This window comes from Pseudorasbora parva, chromosome 15 (genome assembly GCF_024679245.1).
Source record: "Pseudorasbora parva isolate DD20220531a chromosome 15, ASM2467924v1, whole genome shotgun sequence".
NCBI classification, from domain to species: Eukaryota; Metazoa; Chordata; class Actinopteri; order Cypriniformes; family Gobionidae; genus Pseudorasbora; species Pseudorasbora parva.
In genome coordinates, this window is record NC_090186.1 from 3,997,301 (window position 1) to 4,018,022 (window position 20,722).

Below are 20,722 nucleotides of genomic sequence, written 5' to 3' on the forward strand. Positions count from 1 at the left end.
AGGAACTGAGTCGCTTTGGAAAATTCGCGAGTTCACTTAAAACAGTTCCGCTTGGCTGCAAAAACGAAGCGCTGAAGCACGTAATGTCTTTTCGAAGGCAGGTTTTCATGTTCTTAAACGCTCCGACCAAGTATTTAGAAGTATCTTTCCGTATACAACACGGTGAGAGCTCCTTCATGATTTTCGCTACAACTGAAAGTATGCGATGTTTTGAATGTGGTGACTTGGGTCATAAGAAATTATTTTGTCCTCATAGAAAACAAAATGAGGAGATAAGTGACGAGTCTGAAAACAATGAAACACGAAATCAATCGGATCGCGAAGTAACTAGTGATAAAATCGAAAAAAGGCCTACGCTGTTAAGAGAAAAGTTTGTTCAACCGGAAAATAAAAAACAAAAATTGCAAAATGGGACAACAAGTGAGGAGTTTCAGGATAAAAGTACAACGGACAGTGGATGCACACGTTCCCTTGAGAACATGCAGGACTCAGAAGGACAGGCGGAGTTAGATGAGGAGTCAAAGTCAAGTGCTGAGGTGAGTGTTTCTTCTATTCCGTTAGTGCTTGGTGTGTCAGATGGAGCTGAACAGAGCATGTTATGCGGTGATGATAATGACATGGAAAAGGCTATTGGAAGTGGTGTACAGTGTGTTGAGAGTGTTGATGATGTGTGTGTGGATGAATCTAGATGCGATAGTGACAGTCTGTCAGAGGTTTCGGATTTTGAGATGAGCCAATCGTCTGGAGATTTGTACACTGCAGAAGAGATTAATGTATTTTTGGATCAGACAAAAGGGCAGAAAGTAGATGTTTTGAAGTCCTTTCCTGATGCAGGAAAATTCTTGAAGTCAGTAATGAGAGTTCAGAAAAGTGTTGGTTGTGATGTAATATCAAAACAAAAAAGATTTCGTTTGAAAAAAATGGCTACAGTAGTTCGTAAAAGCTTAAAAGGAAAGAAAAAGAATAAATAGGTTCACATGGCTATGGGTGCTGCTCTTATCCTTTTCCTTCTGTCTTTTTTCATTCCTGTTTCTTTTCCCCTCTATTAGCATGCAAACTTTAAGAGTTAGTTCTTTAAATGTAAATGGTGTGAGGAATAGAGGAAAAAGAGGGTTATTAACAGAGTTTCTTAAACTTAAAGACTCACATGTAACGTTTTTACAAGAAACTCACAGCGATGAGAGTAATGAGGTAGATTGGGGATTGTGTTGGGAGGGCAGTTACTCTTTAAGTCATGGCACAAATTTAAGTGCTGGAGTGGCCATACTTTTTTCATCTTACCTTAATGTAGATATATTATTAAAAGAAGAATTGGAAAAAGGGCGGCTTCTTGTTGTTAAGGCAAGGATAGATAGCTATAACTTTATATTTGTTAATATTTATGCCCCAAATAGTAGTGCAGATAGATTAATTCTATTTAAAAAACTGAGTGAATATTTGGAAAATATAATTTCAGATGACTTTCTATTAATAGGTGGGGACTGGAATTGTACAGTTGACTTTACTCTGGATAGAAATAATACAGAACCAGATTTTGAGTCATCTGTTGTTTTAAAAAATGTTCTGATTCAAAATGAGTTGTTGGATGTATGGCGAGAGAGGAATCTAAAAGTTAAACAATACACCTGGATAAAGATTTCACAGGAGAGAATAAGTGCAGCTAGGTTAGATAGGATCTATGTTTGCAAGAGGACTAACATTAGGATTGTAGCGGTGAACATTGCACCATGTAGTTTTTCAGACCATCACTTTGTTTCTTGTAATTTGACTCTGTCACAGACCCAGTGTAAGAGTCCTTACTGGAAATTGAATGTCCGGTTGTTAGAAGAGAAAGATTTTATCGAAGGATTCAAATATTTTTGGGAGTCTTGGGTTTCTCAGAAAGGGGAATATGAAAACCTAATTCAGTGGTGGGAGTTGGGAAAAACACAAATTAGAATATTTTGTCAACAGTTTTCTTCTTTCTCTACAACAAAGATTAAGAAAAGAATCAGTGAATTAGAGAAAGAAATAACACAGATTGTATCTGAGGTGGTGCTGCAACCAGATACTGTGATGGCTGAGAATTTGTGTGAGAAAAAGAATACTCTTAATTCTCTCCTACAAGTACAAGCTAAGGGAGCACTTATAAGGTCACGCTTTTTGTCTGTACAGGATATGGATGCACCAACTGCATATTTTTTTAATCTTGAAAAAGTTTCAAAAAAACAGAGTGTAATGCATTGTCTGAAATTTCCTGATGGGTCTAAAACATCCGACCCAAAAAAGATGAGGAAAATTGCTGTGGACTTTTATACAGAACTTTTTAGAGCTGAAGAGTGTGATGCACAGAGCTCCTCGGACTTGTTAGATCAACTACCCACAATTAATGGAAAACAATGTGCAGACTTGGACAGTGTTGTTTCTTTACAAGAACTGACTGAAGTGGTACAACAGATGAAACCAGGGCGTGCACCAGGTATTGATGGTCTGCCGGTGGAATTCTATAAAGTCATGTGGGGAATTATAGGCAAAGACTTTCATGAGGTTGTCAAGAAATGTTATGAGGAACAAAATCTTCCCAGGAGCTGTCAGAGGGCTGTTCTTGTTCTTATTCCTAAAAAAGGAGACATAAGTCTCATAAAGAACTGGCGACCAGTTTCCATACTCACTACGGACTATAAAATTCTGGCAAAACTTTTGGTCAACAGGCTGAAGTGTGTTTTGGGTGATATTATTCATAAAGACCAATCATACTGTATTCCAGATAGAACTATTTATGATAACATTTTTCTAGTTAGAGATTTACTGGAGTATTGTAAATTAAATGGGATTAATTTAGGTCTTCTATCATTAGATCAAGAGAAGGCTTTTGATCGTGTTGATCATGAGTATTTGTTTAAAACACTAAAAGCGTTTGGTTGTGGTGATGTTTTTCTTTCTTGGATTAAGACTTTGTACACTAATGCTTCATGTTTAGTTAAAATTGGAGGAAGTTTAAGTCCACCAATACTACTGCACAGGGGTATAAGACAGGGTTGTCCTTTGTCTGGACAGTTGTATGCATTAGCAGTTGAACCTTTGTTGTGTTTATTTAGGAAAAATGTCGGTGGTTTACTTGTAGGAAATAGTGTTCATAATGAAATGAAATTGACGGCATATGCAGATGATATCACTGTATTCGTTAAGAGTCAAAAAGATGTAAACGTAATTGAGAAGTGTCTTAATGTGTATGAGAAGGCATCTTCTGCAAAGTTAAATTGGAGTAAAACGGAAGCTTTGTGGTGTATTGAACATTCAACAGAGGTCTTACCATGTATTCCTGGAAATGTAAAATGGGGTAAATTAGGATTTAAATTTTTAGGGATTTATTTAGGAAGTGAGGAGTTTAAAAAAAAGAATTGGGAGAATGTAAAGGATAAAGTATGTGCTAAGTTGTCTAGATGGAAATGGTTGCTGCCTCAGCTATCCTATAGGGGAAGAGTGCTGGTGATTAACAATTTAGTTGCATCTACCCTGTGGCACAGACTCAATGTGTTGGATCCACCATTGGACTTTTTTGTGGATATCCAGAGAGTTCTTGTTAATTTTTTTTGGTCCGGAATGCACTGGGTGAAAGAAGCAGTGCTATATCTTCCAGTTCACGAGGGAGGACAAGGCCTAATTGATTTGAAGTCCAGGTATGCGGCTTTTCGTCTAAAGACTGTCCAAAGGCTCCTTTATCACCAAGATCAGAACTGGATGGAAGTGGCATGTGCCCTCTTGAGGAGGGTGGGTCGTTTGGGTCTTGACAGACACTTGTTTTTAATGAACGTGAAGGAAATCGACCTTAATGGACTTACATCTTTCTATGCTTCAGCGATGCAAGTATGGCAGATTTTTTCCGTGGAAAGAGTTAACGTTTGGACTTTGGAAGAACCTTTGTTTTTTAACGGACTGTTCTCTGTTGAGCTACTGAATTCAGGCACTTTCCGTAACAATCTGATAAAAGCTGGCATTTCAAAAATTGGACATTTAAAGATTGACAATAAATGGATAACAGCGGAAGAGTTGCATCTTAAAACAGACATACGGTCTCTTCGAGTTCTTCAAGGATTGCTGGAAGAGATAAAGGATTGTTTGTGTCTTCAGCTACAACATATGGAGAAGTCTGATGGATTATTCCCCAAATTACATGTGAAAGCAGAAGTGGGAGATTGGGAAGAGACTGATGGGAGTTTATTGACTTTTAGAACACCTGTACCTGGAGATTTTGAACTTTTTTCTAAGAAGGATCTGTACATTATATGTGTTAAAGTGCTCAACCTGAGACTTCTGGAAAAAGTAAAGGAGTCCAAATGGATTGGTGTAACCGAGCATGGATCTTCCCCGAAAGGTAGTTGGAGGTCCCTGTACAAGAAGCCTATTGAGAAAAGATTGGGTGATCTGCAGTGGCGAATTGTACATTGGGCTATAGCTACAAACAGATACAAAGCACATCTGAATCCTTTGCATAGTGTAATCTGTAGTTTTTGTGGGGAATCTGAAACAGTAAATCATCTCTTTTTTGAATGTTCAAGATTAAGAGAACTTTTTTGTTTGTTAAGAGATATTTGTCAAAGCTAGTTTTTTGTTTACTACTGGTTTATTTATATTTGGGCCTAAATTTAATGCTTCAAAAAAAACAAAAAGTAGTATTATTGAATTTTATTTTTGGTAAAGCAAAAATGGCCATTTGGTTAACCAGGAAAAACAGAACTCTAAATTTAAGTGGAGTAGATCCAGTGATTATGTTAAAAGGGTTTATTATGGGACGTTTGATGCTGGAGTTTGCATATTATGAAATGGTAAATGATATTGAGACTTTTTATTTGCGGTGGGGAACAGAAGGGGTGCTGTGTCAGCCCAGTGAAGGGCAAGGGTATCAATTAAGCTTTGGAGTGATATAAAAATGGAAGTGGTTTTGTATTATTATGTGTGTATGTATGTATGTGCATGTGTGTATATATGTATATATATGTGTATATATGTATATATGTATGTATGTATGTATATGTGTATATATATATATGTATATATATATATATTTTTTTTTTTTTTTTTTTTTTTTTTTTTTTTTTTTTTTTTTTCAAGAAGGTTTTTTGGTTTTGTGTTATGTATTGATATATTTATTGTAAATAAAAAAGATTTTAAGGGTCTCTCTCTCTCTCTCTCTCTCTCTCTCTCTCTCTCTCTCTCTCCCTCTCTCTCTGTCTGTCGGTCTCTCTCTCTCTCTCTCTCTCCCTCTGTCTGTCTGTCTGTCTGTCTCTCTCTCTCTCTCTCTCTCTCTCTCTCTCTCTCTCTCTCTTCTCTCTCTCTCTCTCTCTCTCTCTCTCTCTCTCTCTCTCTCTCTCTCTCTCTCTCTCTCTCCCTCTCTCTCTGTCTGTCTGTCTCTCTCTCTGTCTGTCTGTCTGTCTGTCTGTCTCTCTCTCTCTCTCTCTCTCTCTCTCTCTCTCTCTCTCTCTCTCTCTCTCTTCTCTCTCTCTCTCTCTAATCAGTCAAAGGCACATTGATGGCGAGCTTATGTTTTCAATCCGGCACACCTGTGGCGAATCTCTCCAGTGTTTATCCTCCTGGGACCTGCTTTTGTCCTCTATAGAGCATATTTGTTTCTGTGAATGTCTGAGACCATACATGCCACATTTATAAAGCCACATGCCTGCTGAATTATAATGTGGGCATCGTGTGCTTTCTTCAGAGAATTTTAATGTTTTGGGGTTTGGCTATGGGAATTCAACATTTGTTTTAACCTTCTGGTGATCTTCGTTTCAGTCAAAAATAATCTGATTTTTTTTTCAGTTAAATGAATGCACTATATTTTAGTTTGATAATGTTTTTTTTATATAATATTTTGCATTAGTGGATTTTATGGTACTAAATTATATTTATGCCACAGGTATAATCCATTTATTCACTTTTTGAGCACAGACTGGACAATGTAATTTCTAACTGCTGTAAATCTTGAGGCTTCTGAGCACAGACTGGTCTCTTTTCAAAGATGACACTTGGCAAATTTAACCAAATTAAAAAGGTTAACTTAACAAAAAAATTGTTGTGTGTTCAACCTTTACCAAGTTTCAACCAGTCCGATGAAGTAAAAAATGAATAAATATGACGAAGAACAACAGAGGGTTAAATGTTATAAATTAGGATCTGGAAATGAAAGCTAGCTTGTGTACAACACATACAACCCTTTTTATTATGAGAAAGAAGGCATTATAAAAGAAATGTAGGCTACAAATAGGTATTTTAATTAAATGTCTTTGTTTTATTTAAAAGCTTGACATAAGAAATAATAGTTTGATAAATATTTTTTATTGGACAGTTTACTGAACTTTTAGACAAAAAAAAAAGTTTTTGGTTTTATTTTGTTGATACTATTTACATTAGATCAGGCTTTTACGGCTCATTTACATGTCATATGATAGTGATAGTAAGAATATGGAACTTATCGTCAAAACTCAATGAGATCTTCATAATGATATAGACTACTCAACAGAAGACATCAGCAGCCTGCTTACATAAAACGCATATAAACATCAGCTGTCACTCGATATCTGCCAATAATATGTCTTAGTGAGATGATATTTAAATGTTTAGTTTTATGATCAAAGCTCTGTAGTTTTAAAACATATAATGCAATGCAATGATGATTGACAGATGAACAAATAAATGTTCTTCTAAAGCCTCATAATCATATTTGATACTCGCATTTTAAAATGATCTTTCTAAAAAATGATGTACATATAATCAAGTAGAAAGTTGCTTTGGTTCGGTAAGTGTTTGGAAATATGACTAAAAATATCAAAGTTGTTCTTATGTTTACTTTATAAAAATCAGTAAAAAGCCACAACCTGAACGTGGATGTTTTTATAATTATACCAAAAGACCTTCACCTTGTTAAAAAAGAATAAACTATAATCAGATGACAGATGGACTGTTGTAGATTGTGTGCAAGCAAAGATGTGATCATGTGCATAATTTAGTGGCCTTAGCAATTAAGTCCAGGTGTAGCAGCTACACAAGACACATACGTATATGATATTCCTGCAAAATTCATAATTCATGTTTACATCTTTCGCTGAGAATCTTCTCAAGATATTATCGACTAGTCTCAAAATCAGTTTAGTTTGCAGCTTGAGAGCATTTGTGCGCATACACTGTATAATACAGCATAAATGATGGATTATTACTGCCATAAACTGAAATGCTTATGAGGACGCATGAATGAACACAAAACAAACAACTCTTCAGCTCATTGCAGGTAATTATTGTGTGGCAAAGTTACAACCTCTGTTCCCCACATCCTGAATTTGCAGTCAGAGTGCATTTCTCTTTGTGTGTGTGTGTGTGTGTGTGTGTGTGTGTGTGTGTGTGTGTGTGTGTGTGTGAGACTCACCCCTATAGGCTGGAAGATAAGACCGTCAACTTCATGGCTGACCTGCGAGGTGAAACTGCCCTCCAGGAGCTGTGAACAAAGCAAAAGACAATGAGAATATATAATGTGGATATGCCATAAAAAACATGTAGCCTGTGGGCAGAGACAATCTCCAGGACAGAGGACAAGACAAAAAAGTTATGTTTCCAAAAGAGATTTCCCAAACACTCTCTCCACCTGCCAAACACCACTCGGCCAGAAGTTGACATGTCAGACTGCTTCCAGTCATGCTTCACAGAGACACTTTTAGAGGAAATCAACATAGGATTTGATATGGAAATCTTGCATATGAAACTGGGATATGTGAAAGTATTTTAATATCCCAAAAATGTATGTTTGCAAGCAAGCATTAGTGTCCGAAACAATTCATTACAAATTATAGTTAAGTATTTTTTATTAATATTATTAAAGGGTTAGTTCAACCAAAAATGAAAATTAGATATTAAATGGCGTCCAATATTAGCCTAGAAATCTAGACGCACCCTAGCGGCAGCAAATCTAATCTGCCCACGAGTGTCGTCTAGCAACTCTCAATACCCTTCTGAGCTGCATTCCTCTCACTCTGGACAGGCCAATCACATCGTGTATAGAGTCGGTGGGCGGGGCCATAATGACGACGGCCGAGTTGCGTTTGCGTGCTTCTAGTAAACACAGAAACTGGCGAACGGCGGTCTTTCGAATCAGCTTTGACCGCGACTCTGGAAGACTTGGAGTTAAGCTTTTCTCTGAGAAAAGAACAAAGAACGGCACTGAAGTCATTCTTAAAAAGGGAAGATGTGTTCAGAGTTTAGCTGACCGGATACGGCGAATGTTTAATCTGTCAGCGAGCTCTGCTTCACCTTCGTTGCTCTGGTTGGTGTAGCGCTATCCTATCGCGTGCAGAGGGAGTTTGAAAGACAACCGTTTATCCCGCCCCTCGGATTGAGCTGACAATGGTGAGTTTCCAGACCAAACATCTTGATGTGGGTCTGGCTTGTCAGGCTAGTTCAATATCATATGCAAACAATATATTATAAATGTGTACAGAAATCAAAAATGCATATCTCAAACAGCAGAGAGTGCAGTGTGAAATGAAGAGAGCGCTCAGTTTTTATTGTTTTCATTAGTGCGTCCGCGTCTATAGAGCAGCCGCCGTAAATGAATTCCTTTCTAATAAATGTTTCAAGACCTTCAGCCTGTCTGTTTCAACCAATGATCGCTTCACAACTCAGACAAGGTCTCTTAACCTGATCTCAGGCCGAACTGAACACTGTTCAATAGAAAAACTCTTGACTTCTTCCATTACGGTAATCTGAACGTGCCGCTACCCATAATCCACAGGGACTTTTGTTAAATTAGCATAGCACACACTGTAATGAAGCACGGCCCTCCACTCCACATTAGCTGCCTTATTTTCTCCTTTTAATCTCTCAGAAACACGTCTGCGCTGCTGTTGAAAGAGCCTTAGATGGTGTATTAAAATTCTAGTCAGTCAGGCAGTCTGCAGCAAACAGCATCATTCATGCCTAAAGCTCAGCCCTCTCCATGCTCCAGCTCTACCTGCAGTCTTCACAGTCTGTTCAGGTAAGTGGCTAGTTTCCATATCCGACCCAGTTTAATGAGGACATTACCACTTAATGAGATCATTAAGTCCTGTTAAAGTCGCGCGTGAGATGAAAGGTTGGCTTTGAGCGCTGCAAATGTGTGGGAAGAGTCTGAACCACTGAGGAACAGGTCGTTCATGTTATCACTGCGCTCTTGAAATTCCCATCACAGATGAGCCTCTTTCTTTGGTTCTCGTCCTTTTTGTTTCTTCTTTATTTACATGAGTAGCAGTGTGATATGGCAGGATATATCGCACTGCTACGAGTGTAATATTGCGTTTACACAACAGTTTGATGGCACAAGTGTGTAAATAAAGAAAACAACAACAGAGTGTCTTTAAAACCGTCTTTAGTCCAGAACTACTTCCTCCAGCCACAGATTCAGCTCTCGTTTGACGGTTTAACAGTCGAGCCCAAGCTTCTGTTTCTGATTCTGAAACATCACTTTAGATCAGGAAACGCCGAGTCGCTTCAGTGAAGATTATTGTGTTATGAGAGAGAGATCGAACGAGTGTGTTCGCACCTGCATCTGATATAGCATTCATTCTTTAGCTCGATGTTCATATTAGTGTTGTCACGATACCAAAATTATGACTTCGATACGATACCAGAATAAAATATCGATACTAAATCGATACCACAGTAAAAAAAAAAAAAAAAGATAAGATGCTTAATATGACAACAGAACTTGTTATTATTCATTGTTATTTTTTTACTAAAAATTAATGTGGCCAGCATGCTCCTTAGGGTTGGGCATCGTTTTGATTTGAACAATTATTGATCAATTACTATTAAAATTATCTCACAAATTTTTGCTATCTCAATGTATTTTTTACAACGGGGTAATTGTGTTGCAATAGCTTACACACAGCACAAGAAAGCTTGATTTCGGATGGTAAATTGAATTTAAAAAGACGAGTAAACAGTAATAAAATAAGAACAAATAAACAGATTACAAACAATAGCACAAATAAATACAATAGAATAGAAGATACAAGTTAAACAGACTGCTTTATTTTTTCAGGTAGGTCTAACATTCAGATAAGAAACTGAATAAAAAAATGCATAGTAATCACATTTAAAACAACACTGGATAATGTTCTTTGTAAAAAATTCAATAGCGTACAGATGAAACTATTAAAGTTACACAAGTTGATCAGTCAAGAGCAGTTGATCGTTTGTCTTTTTGTAGTTTGAATAACAAATGACTGCGGTCCCTTTAAGACTAACGGACACACGGATCCTAAACACTGTTCCTGTTACTCGTTCTTCCTGAACTGTTTGCGACTGTGTTTACGTTAATACTCTTCCAGATGTGCACTGATAATTCTTTGAGTGTATTTGACCAATAATAAGCAGGAAAAAGAAGCAAATGTTTGCACTTGTATCATGTCAGAGGCGGCTTTATTACGGTAGGCTGTGTGTGTGCGCTTCAGATGTGAGCACGAAATCTGCGGGGATTAGTAGAATTAATTTATGTGCAGTCCCACGCGAAATTCAGACTGATCACACACTAACACTAACACACTGTCATGAGGAAAAAGTCCAGCAGAACGCGCATTCGCCATGCTCAGAGGTTAACCGGGCTGAGTGAGAATATGCCGGTGTGTGTCAGCTCGCTTTCGGTCAGAGAGGAGAGCGCAGCTGATATCGATACTGTAAAAACTGAGAATCGTATCGTTTCAGATATTCCAGTATCGATACATATCGAAATATCGATATTTTTGACAACACTAGTTATATTATACTATATCCATTATAAAAATCAGTTTGAGTGTCCGCTGAGGAAAGCGATATCTTTGTCCTTTTAAAGATTTCCCATGAAAGCCCTAAAGCAACTTCCCTGTTCTGACCAGAGACTCACTCATAAAGTGTCTTCATCTAATGGTGTAATAATGTAAGTCCATATCACCATCACTAACGGACCCTTTCTCAATACCAAATACAGCATATTATTAATATAAAACAATATTTATTGAACAACAATAACCATTATTAAAGACAACAGGAAATAAACACAAGCAAACAATTCAGTCAAACGTACAAAAGCAGCTCTAATGCCGGTTTGCTCTAAAAAGTAATAGATTAATAAGACCAAAGATTGCCCAAATGAATTATTTCTGATGTTTACCACTATCTACATACGGTAAAAGCTCATATTTATATACAAGTCTTATATTTGAGGTCTAAATAACTGCATTCTCACCTAAAAACTCTGAAAACTACATTCAGTGACACAACAGTTGTATTTGTAAAAAATGGGATGATTTTGGTCGACCGCCATGACGGTCTTCACGAGTGATACGAACGATGAAACGGTCCCAGGGGGAATATGAATACATTTTCTTTATCCTTTCTTGCGTTTCGTGCATTTGCTCTATCTGTATGATTTGTTCTCTCGTTCATTCTTTTTTTCTCTCATTCTCATTTGCTCTATTCGGTTTGTTTTTTCTCTTTTGTTAATTCCTCAATTTTCATGAACTTTGTTTCATTTTTGTCTCATTCAAGTGTTTCTTTTGGTCATTTATCATCTTTCAATCATTCCTTCTTTTGGCTCTTGTTCATTTATTTCCTTTATTTCCTTAATCATTTAATTTCTCTTTTATTTTGGTCTCTTTCACTGGTTCCTTTTTTTATTTTATTATTATATATTTTTTTCTTTATTTTGTTCACTTTGTTTTGTTTTTCCCTTATTCTGTCATTGTTATTTTTTAAAGTGTTCTCTTTTTTTTCTTTCATCTTTATCAAATGATCTTTCATTTTGGTTAATTTTGTTCTTTCAATATTTCACAATTTGGTCTTTCTTTTAATATTTTGTTCGTTATTTCATTCTATCCTTTTTTATATCGTTCTTTCGTTTCGAATTGTGGCCTTCCCAATCAAAAGTTGCACATTTTCCAAATATATGTATGAAAAGTTAGTTACTTAAAGTACAACGGGTAAATAAAAATAAAATAAAAAAACTCCCTTGTGACAACTTTGAAGGCCAGTAAATTAGAATAAATGTTATTATATATTATAACATACATTATAGGTTATATATTACGAAAATATGATTTATTTGATCCCCGACCCGGCCCAACCTAACAGAGTGCATCTTAAAATCATTAAATCAAAACTGATAAAATAGTGAACTTTAAGGCCAATCTTTCTCCGGAGATACGGGTTATTTCTGTCTCGCCTTTCTGGCGGTGCTTCACCAGTTTTTAATTGAGTTTAAATGTCACACAAGTTTAATGGTTAAAAATATAAAAATGACTTTACTCTCAAAAGAACGTCAGAACAAAGGTAGGAATAGTATTGTATTCTGAAAATAATGGATGAAGGATAGAGACATTTTTTTGAGAAGTGTCAGGATGATGACAGGACAGAATTTTGCCCTTGACAGGATGATTGATAGGCCTGTTCACGGTGAAAGGATGCACATAAATATGCAATAATTATAACTCAATTAGTGTCTGAATATTTATGTCTAGCTCACAGGTTTTGCAGCAATAAATCGTATTTTAATGGAAAACATTGTTTGTGCTGGCAGACACATATACAATGGTGGAAAAATGTCAAACCTCTTGCATTCATCAGATGCATAAAAAAAAGAGAAATACCATTAATCAATTCACTAATGCACTAATAATTTGCAAACAAATGTAGGTTGTATTATATCTGTAACTGAATGTATTAGTAAATGTAGAGTTGCTTGCATTAGTGTCTCAAGCTTTCAAAACAGTGAGAAATTCATATCTTCATCATATATTCATACTGACTACAGCGGCACGATTAATCGTTAAATGACCGCGATCTTGACTCAAACACACACACGATCTTATTTCTTAAATGCTATAATTCTGCTTTATCTTTGACCATCGCTGGTAAGCCTCTCAAGCGTCAGAGGAGTGTGTATTGAATGAGAGAGTCGCTGTCACGATTCACATCTGAACGCTCTCATTCATTGATATGGCCACGAGAAACAGGCTTTAACGCTCAGACTTTAGGGGCTTTAGTTAACCTTTGAAAGTACGATCATCACACTACAACATTCAGATCTGATTCTGAGAGAGCAGCCGTCGTGTAAATCAGTCTTTTCAACCACGTAAATAACTGGACAAATGTGCACTGGGATAAAAGATTATAGTTTGGGTATAAACATTGATATATACAGTATATGGGAAGCAAATCATTTTTTTTTAAGTGTTTTGACACTTGTATGGTTTCGCTTATCTTGTGATGCCAGGAGGAGGTGAAAAATAAACGGGAAAAACAAAACAAAAAATTTAATTAATATTTTGAAATTTTGGGGGATTTTATGGTATGACATTATATTTACGCTGTAGTTATAATACATTAATTCACTTTTTGAGCATAAACTGGAAATTTAAATGTCCATCTTAAACTGTGGTAAATCTTGATGCTTTATAGCACAGACTGAAGTTTGGTCTCTTTTTGAAGACAACACTTGGAAGATTATTGCTGAAGTGAAAGTTTTAAAAAGTGAACTTAAAAAAAGTTAGTTTGTTATATAAAATGCACAAAAATTATTTTTTCAAATTTTATATGAAATATATATTTACTCCCAAACTGCAAAACAATCAAAGCCATGAATCTAAACAAGCTGCGTTTCAAATTTGAGCTTGACAAAATGGCAGTACCAAACGCTTCCACTAGATGAAATTCATCTCCCCTTAATTTCCAATGTGCTCGTTTTTGACTGAGAGGAACACAAGTGACTTTTGTCCATGTGCATGTGTTCACACAGCATGTCCCAAAACCTTTACCAAGTTTCGTATCATTCTGATGAAGAAGAAAAAAAGAAGAAGAATTTTTTTGGTCAAAAATGACAAACACTGAATAATCCAATAATTAAACAAGTCTTGAAACAAGACATTGACTCCATTCAAAATTAATTCAAATGCAAGTCGTTTTTAAATAGACTGAAGCAATGAAAGACGTGTTATTTTGTTTAGTTGTCTAATGTTTTTTCTTCACAATCGTGTGAGAATTGCAATCTCAATTTTAAACAAAAAAAATTGTGTTTCTCAATTTATCCAGAATCATGCAGCTCTAATATCCTGGCCCCTGTCCATCATGGCCTCCTAATAATCCCCCTCTCCTGATTGGCTTCCTCACTCGGTCTCCTCTCCACCAATCAGCTGGTTTGTGGTGGATGTTCTGCCGCAATATGGCTGCCGTCGCATCATCCATCCGGCTGCACATTGGTGGTGGTTGAGTATGTAAAGCGCTTTGAGTGCCTAGAAAAGCACTATACAAATGTAACTAATTATTATTATTAATTATTAATACTGACCACATAGGATTATCAATGACAAGCTGCTATTTATGAGCTAGATATCATCATTTCCAGCTCATGTTCTGACAGTCCGTCCTCAGACAAGAAGTGCTGGAGTCGTGAGTGAACCAGACAAAAGCTCTTTGATCCTGACCGTAGTCCGCAGTAGAGATGCCATTCTCTACCGATTACTGATGGGAATCTTTTTCCACTCCTCTATTTTCCATTTCCTGTCCGCACATCAGATGGCTGGACTCTACAACAATGACACCCTTTCAGTTCTCAACAGCTCGTCATTATGACTTCACGCAGAAAGACTTCATCTTCAGATCTAACTCCCGAACGAGACAAAGCCGAGACACACACAGATCCAGCAAAGGTTCGGGGCACAGAGCAACCAGACGTATTCATGGCGAACAATGAACAGAGAATGAAATGTGGCTACTGCGGACATGGGGTGAGAAGCTCTTCTAGCAGGAAATTTCTCCAGCATGTTAATTTCACAGAAAATGATCCCACTTATCCCTCACAGACACGGAGCAGAAAAGCACAGATTAGCGGCTGATGGTCCTGATATTGAACTGTAAGGCCTTTGTAAGAGAGCAGGAAAAAGCCTTTTTGTGGTGGTTCATATCTGTGCATTACAGGGCTGAACAGCAATCTGTAATTAAACCGCTACAGAAATGACCCTGACATGGATGGGATTTTTTTTGCATATCATTTAATAATTTATCATGATATTTATTTCAGACCATTAACTGGAAACATGGAGCACATCTTTGTTCAATCCGTGAGAATGAATATAAACATAACTCATTTCTTTACAACTCTACAGAATCTTTTAAATCAAATAGTTTTACATCTTTTTTGCTCGATTCGGTTTCATCAAAAATGTTGTCTAATCGAATCAATTCATAAAACTTCAACAATGTAATCAGTCTTTTAAAAGATAATCGCATTTATTTTGTGCTGCACAATAGAACATGTTCACTGCAAAAACAGGGTTTTCAAAGTTGTAAATAAAAAGTATAATTATTGAGTGCCTTTTACAAGAAAATACTATTTTAGTCTTTCTACTTCATAATTGAACATTTAATTAAATGTGTTATGTGTATATAATTGTGAAATTTACAAGCAATTATTATTATTACTTTGAGAGTACAATTGACTGTACAACAGTAATAAATTTTTTTCTCCCATATTTTTTCAAGTTAAAGTGAGTTGTATTAAAGTCAACGCCTCAAACTCGTTGTTGTGCTCCTCAAACCATTCCTGAACCATTTGTGCTTTGTGTCAGGAGCATTATCCTGCTGGAAGAGCCACAGCCACCAGAATACCGTTTCCATGAAAGGCTGAACATGGTCTCAGCAATGCTTAGGTAGGTGGAGCGTGTCAAAGTAACATCCACATGGATGGAGGACCCAAGGTTTCCCAGCAGAACATTGCCCAAAGCATCACACTGCCTCCGCCGGCTCGCCTTCTTCCCATAGTGCATCCTGGGGCCATGTGTTCCCCAGGTAAGCCACACACACACACACCCGGCCATCCACGTGATGTAAAAGAAAGCGTGATTCCTCAGACCAGGCCACCTTCTTCCATTGCTCCGTGGTCCAGTTCTGATGCTAGCGTGCCACTGTTGGTGCTTTCGGCGGGGTCAGGGGTCACCATGGGCACCCTGACTGGTCAGCGGCTATGCCGCCCCATACGCAACAAACTGAGCTGCTCTGTGTATTCTGACAGCTTTCTATCAGAACCAGCATTAACTTCTGGAGCAGTTTGAGCTCCAGTAGCTCGTCTGTTTGATCGGACCACACGGGCCAGCCTTCGCTCCCCACGTGCATCAATGAGCCTTGGCCGCCCATGACCCTGTGGCCGGTTCTCCACTGTTCCTTCCTTGGAGCACTTCTGATAGATACTGACCACTGCAGACCGGGAACAGCCCACAAGAGCTGCAGTTTTGGAGATGCTCTGACCCAGTCGTCTAGCCATCACAATCTGGCCCTTGTCAAACTCACTCAAATCCTTACGCTTGCCCATTTTTCCTGCTTCTAACACATCAACTCTGAGGACAAAATGTTCACTTGCTGTCTAATATATCCCACCCACTAACAGGAGCCGTGATGAAGAGATCATCAGTGTTATTCACTTCACCTGTCAGTGGTCATAACGTTATGCGGTGTACAACAGACTAAGGATTGATGAGCTGCTGGGTTTATGAATATTCATATTAATTAAGAACATTGTCAGTGTTCGCTCAAACTGATTTGCTGTAATCAAAACATGGACGGCTATAGATGAGCAGCAGCCAATGAGATTGCCGTTTGCGCATTAGCTCCGCCCACCACTGGAGAAACCAGCATATCTTCTGCTTCTTCTAATAGCTGAATAGTTCCAAATGAACTCTGGTATTTTGACAAGAAAATATAACAAAGAATATCCTTTACATGTAGTGCATTGATTCTGTGTGATGTGTAAGATTCTCCATCTCTGTGTGTGTGTGTGTGTGTGTGTGTGTGTGTGTGTGTGTGTGTGTGTGTGTGTGTCACAGCAAAACGTTGGCGAGTCATGGGCTTCACGCTAGAGTTTACGGTGTGTCAGATACAGGTACACTGAGCATATTTTCAGCTGAAATGAAATAGACAGATCGCTTGACGGAGAGAGAAACTCTCATGTACTCAGTCAGTGTTCAGCGAGTAAAACTATATCTATGCAAAACTCATATTTAGCCTCTAATACACTCACACGAGTAAAAATGTAAGAATTTAGTAGCCAATGGCTAATAATAGATATTATTTATTCGCCTAGACACATAATCAGTCACATATGTGAAAGATTTACTTTCATTTTAAAGGGTTGTTTCTGTGTGTATGTGACAGTTTTTCTCAAATGGTGAAAAGCTGGTGACGTGACAGATGAAGATCATGTGTTCATGTTCGATGCTGAAACACCACGGGCGTTACATGTGATCTGTATATTGTGTAGTAGACCAAACTGACACACACAGAAAATGCAGACCTTTTAAGGACATGCACCTGATCGTCCAGGAATTGTAAATAAAATGTTAAGTATCGAAAATGTCTCAGTTTTCCAAAAAAAAATTGATAATTTTTCACCCAGCTCTCGTATAGGGGACAGACATATGCGTGTTAAATGAGCTGAATCTTTTCCCCTGGGCAATGAGGGTGGAAATGTTCGATGAAGCCACAGCTATATGCCAATTAAAATCAAAACCAGACCCGGATCAATAACAGACCTCCTAAGACCATCAACAACACTAGGCTTACTGTACATCCAGAACCAGACAGAAAGCTGTCGGTCCAAGAACACGAATGACCATTTTAATGAACTGAAATGGGCACAATACTGAATATATTTCAATTTGTCAAATGTCTGCAACTTGAGAACTGTCTGTGTGGTAAATGTACCAGCCGGACTGCGTTTTGAGGTGATTATTGTCTTTAGTACACTGCAAATTGTCTGTGGTGACTGACCAGCCCCAGTCTCCCCTACGTCCTGCACACAACCATCAGAACAATCCGCATCTAACCATCAGGCTTGTGAAAAAAACAACCGTTTCAAACTTTAAAGTGCCTAAATAATGCCATTTTAAAGGCTCCTAATTGTGTTTCGGAGTCTCCTACAATAGGTGTACATGCATCCAAGGTCAAAAACACTTTCAGTTTCTCATTATATACATTGCACATCACCACATTGTTTAATGATTCTCAAACGACAAAACGGATAAATCAGTGTCTCTAAGGTTGGTTTCTGCTTGGTGATGTACAGGGAAGGCCTATGCTTCATGTTAAACATAAATATATCACCCACTGGTACAGCAAAGACAATGGCGGCAATATTGGCGGCAAAATATCCTACAGAATAATTAGTTCTGTATTGACAGGTGCAATATTTCAAAATCGATAATCATATTTTAGTTTTTTTCAATTACAATTAGGCCTATCTCTGCATTTATGTTAACCTAGAAACTTTCAAATATCAAAATGTTGTTTATTAATATGCATCTGTGTCAAAATTACATGTTTACATCTTTTTCTATTTTATTTTGCCTGGAAACGCTTTCAACATGCTTGCGTGAAAAATAGGCGTCGGCTCTATTTCTAACATGCACACGTTTTTTTCTCAAGCCGCGCCCGAGATGCGCGTGTCACGCAGGCAGTGTGCAAGCTGTAACCTGTTAACATGGGAGCCAAAATAAAAATGGACAAGCCACGCTGCTCTGCTCTGATTGGTCAGATGGCCCAGTCTGTTGTGATTGGTCTACCGTGTACAGCTCGTGTTTCGGAAGCTAACCGCCATCACCATAACTGAACTTCAGCTCCAGAGGCTTCCTTAAGCTCAGTGATTGGACACACTGTAAAGACAATAACGATGACGTCGATTTCACCACATCAATCCGAGCGCGAGTCCGATGATGAAACATTGAAGAACGAGTTATTCAACCTGAACCTCCATCACAAGGACGACTTGAGCAGGAGTTTCTCAGCGATTCGCTACTCTACTCATTTTGAGGTTCATTATGGGATGTTGAGCTGTAATTCCTCACCATCAGCATTAACAAGTGTGTCCATCAACAAACCCATGTGTATATTTCTCATTTATTGGTGCACATGTGGGAACTGATTCAATAACAGCGCATACGTGAGCCCAGCACTGACATCAATGACTGATGGAAAACAAATCTCACTCCATCCTTTCTCTTTCCTCACAGTAGTAAGAACGACGGACGATCTGCATTAATAGACTCAGTTTGAGGTAATAGTGGCCCACAGCTGATGAGCAGAAGTATTTCAGTAAGACAGGTTAGCCGGAAACTTACACAGTATAAAAATCAAAGCTACGTATTTTGAACACACGGTAGAAAATACATCAATATACATATATCTGGTACAATATATGGGCAGATGACATCCAACGGGCGGACATTATCCAAATGCCTTTTCTAGTGATGTAAAACCGTAACGCAGTGAAATTCGAATTACAAACAACTCGCTTAGTCGGTTCAAAGTCGATTCTTTCTTTTGGGAGATGATAACTTAATTTATCGTGCACTTTTGACTTTACAACTGAACGTTTATATTCACAAACAGCGATATTACACACTGCATGAAAGGGGATATTCGAAAAAACATAACTGGGGGACTTTAAAAAGGTGCTGCTGCTATTAATTCGATTCTGTTGTGTTCTCTGAGCTGCGACCTTCAAAGTTTAAATAACTTCTGAAAGAGCATCAGAGAAGAATACCTTTGCACTTCTACAGTGTGTTTTACCTCACATCGGTTTACCAACGGACTGAAAGCAGCTTCACAGAGAAAACCGTTTAACAAAGTGACTGAAGCAATGGAGAACTGCATGAGATGTTTGCATAGGCTGCTCATTTAAAAAGGTTTCTAATGTGAATAACCGTAGCACATTATATGTTTTCAATCACAGACTCTTCAGTGGTATTTACATGTCTTTTCACAACACCGCACTGTAAAAAAAACTTCTGATCTCCAATTGAAAATTTTCTAGTGACTGATCACATCTAAATTTTTCAGTTAGCCGAACTGAAATTTTGTGAATTAAATTGCATCAATTCACAGAATTTCAATTTAGCCAACTAAAAAATTAAGATGTGATCAGTCACTAGAAAATTTTTAATTGGAGACTTTTTTTTACAGTGTGCAGATGGCCAGAGAAGGTAAGGGATGAATACCTTGCGTGCAGCGTGAATGTCGAAGAAAGGCTTATTCCTGACGCTGAAGGGCTCCTTGGCTTTATCGATCTGTCCCAGCTTCATCTTCTCAAATCGTGGGGAGATGATCTCCTTCTCGATGCACAGCAGACGTCTGTTAAAGTCACACTGACCCACAGGCTGACCCTGCAAAACCAATCACAGTCACAATTCATTTAAACTCAACAGATTCTGCACGACTAGTTCCACACTTAAAGATGATTAATGCAGTTTGGCTTCTCCAGTTGTAATTTGCAATGTAACCCTGTGCTGTGCAACATGTCAGCCTTTGTGGTTGAATAACACTATTACTCATCTGTATTTGACTACTACTTTTTAAAGGTTTTTGTATTCTGCCGTTGTGCTCTCATGATGGTAATCAAGGTTTCTTGGTCTAAAAATATTAGGCCTTTGCGACCATTTTACACCTCTGTGATGTCTACATGTCCATGACACCTTGATTATAATTAGCAAACCTCTGTGTGTAGTTCACAGCGTTGTTCATTACAGTGTGTAAATGTGCTTACGATGACAAGATGATTTTGCAGCTTACATCATGAACTTAACAGGCATGAGACAATTGTCATGTCTTAACAAGCCATGACCGAGGAAAATAACAAGTGACAGGACATGTTATTGGTCTTTTTTTGAGATTCTATTACAGTCATGTCCCCCCACAGTGAAAT

The 20,722-nt window shown here is 37.8% G+C and overlaps 1 protein-coding gene across 1 annotated transcript in view; it reads right to left on the reverse strand.

Annotated features, from left to right (window-relative positions):
• rngtt (RNA guanylyltransferase and 5'-phosphatase) overlaps nt 1–20,722 on the reverse strand; it is a 159,889-nt gene that overhangs the window by 60,996 nt on the left and 78,171 nt on the right. Inside the window, exons 11-12 of the mRNA XM_067416772.1 lie at nt 20,019–20,183; nt 7,397–7,465 (exon numbers count right to left, since the gene is read on the reverse strand). Coding sequence (XP_067272873.1) covers nt 7,397–7,465; nt 20,019–20,183 — 234 coding nt within the window. The remainder of the gene's footprint in view (nt 1–7,396; nt 7,466–20,018; nt 20,184–20,722) is intronic.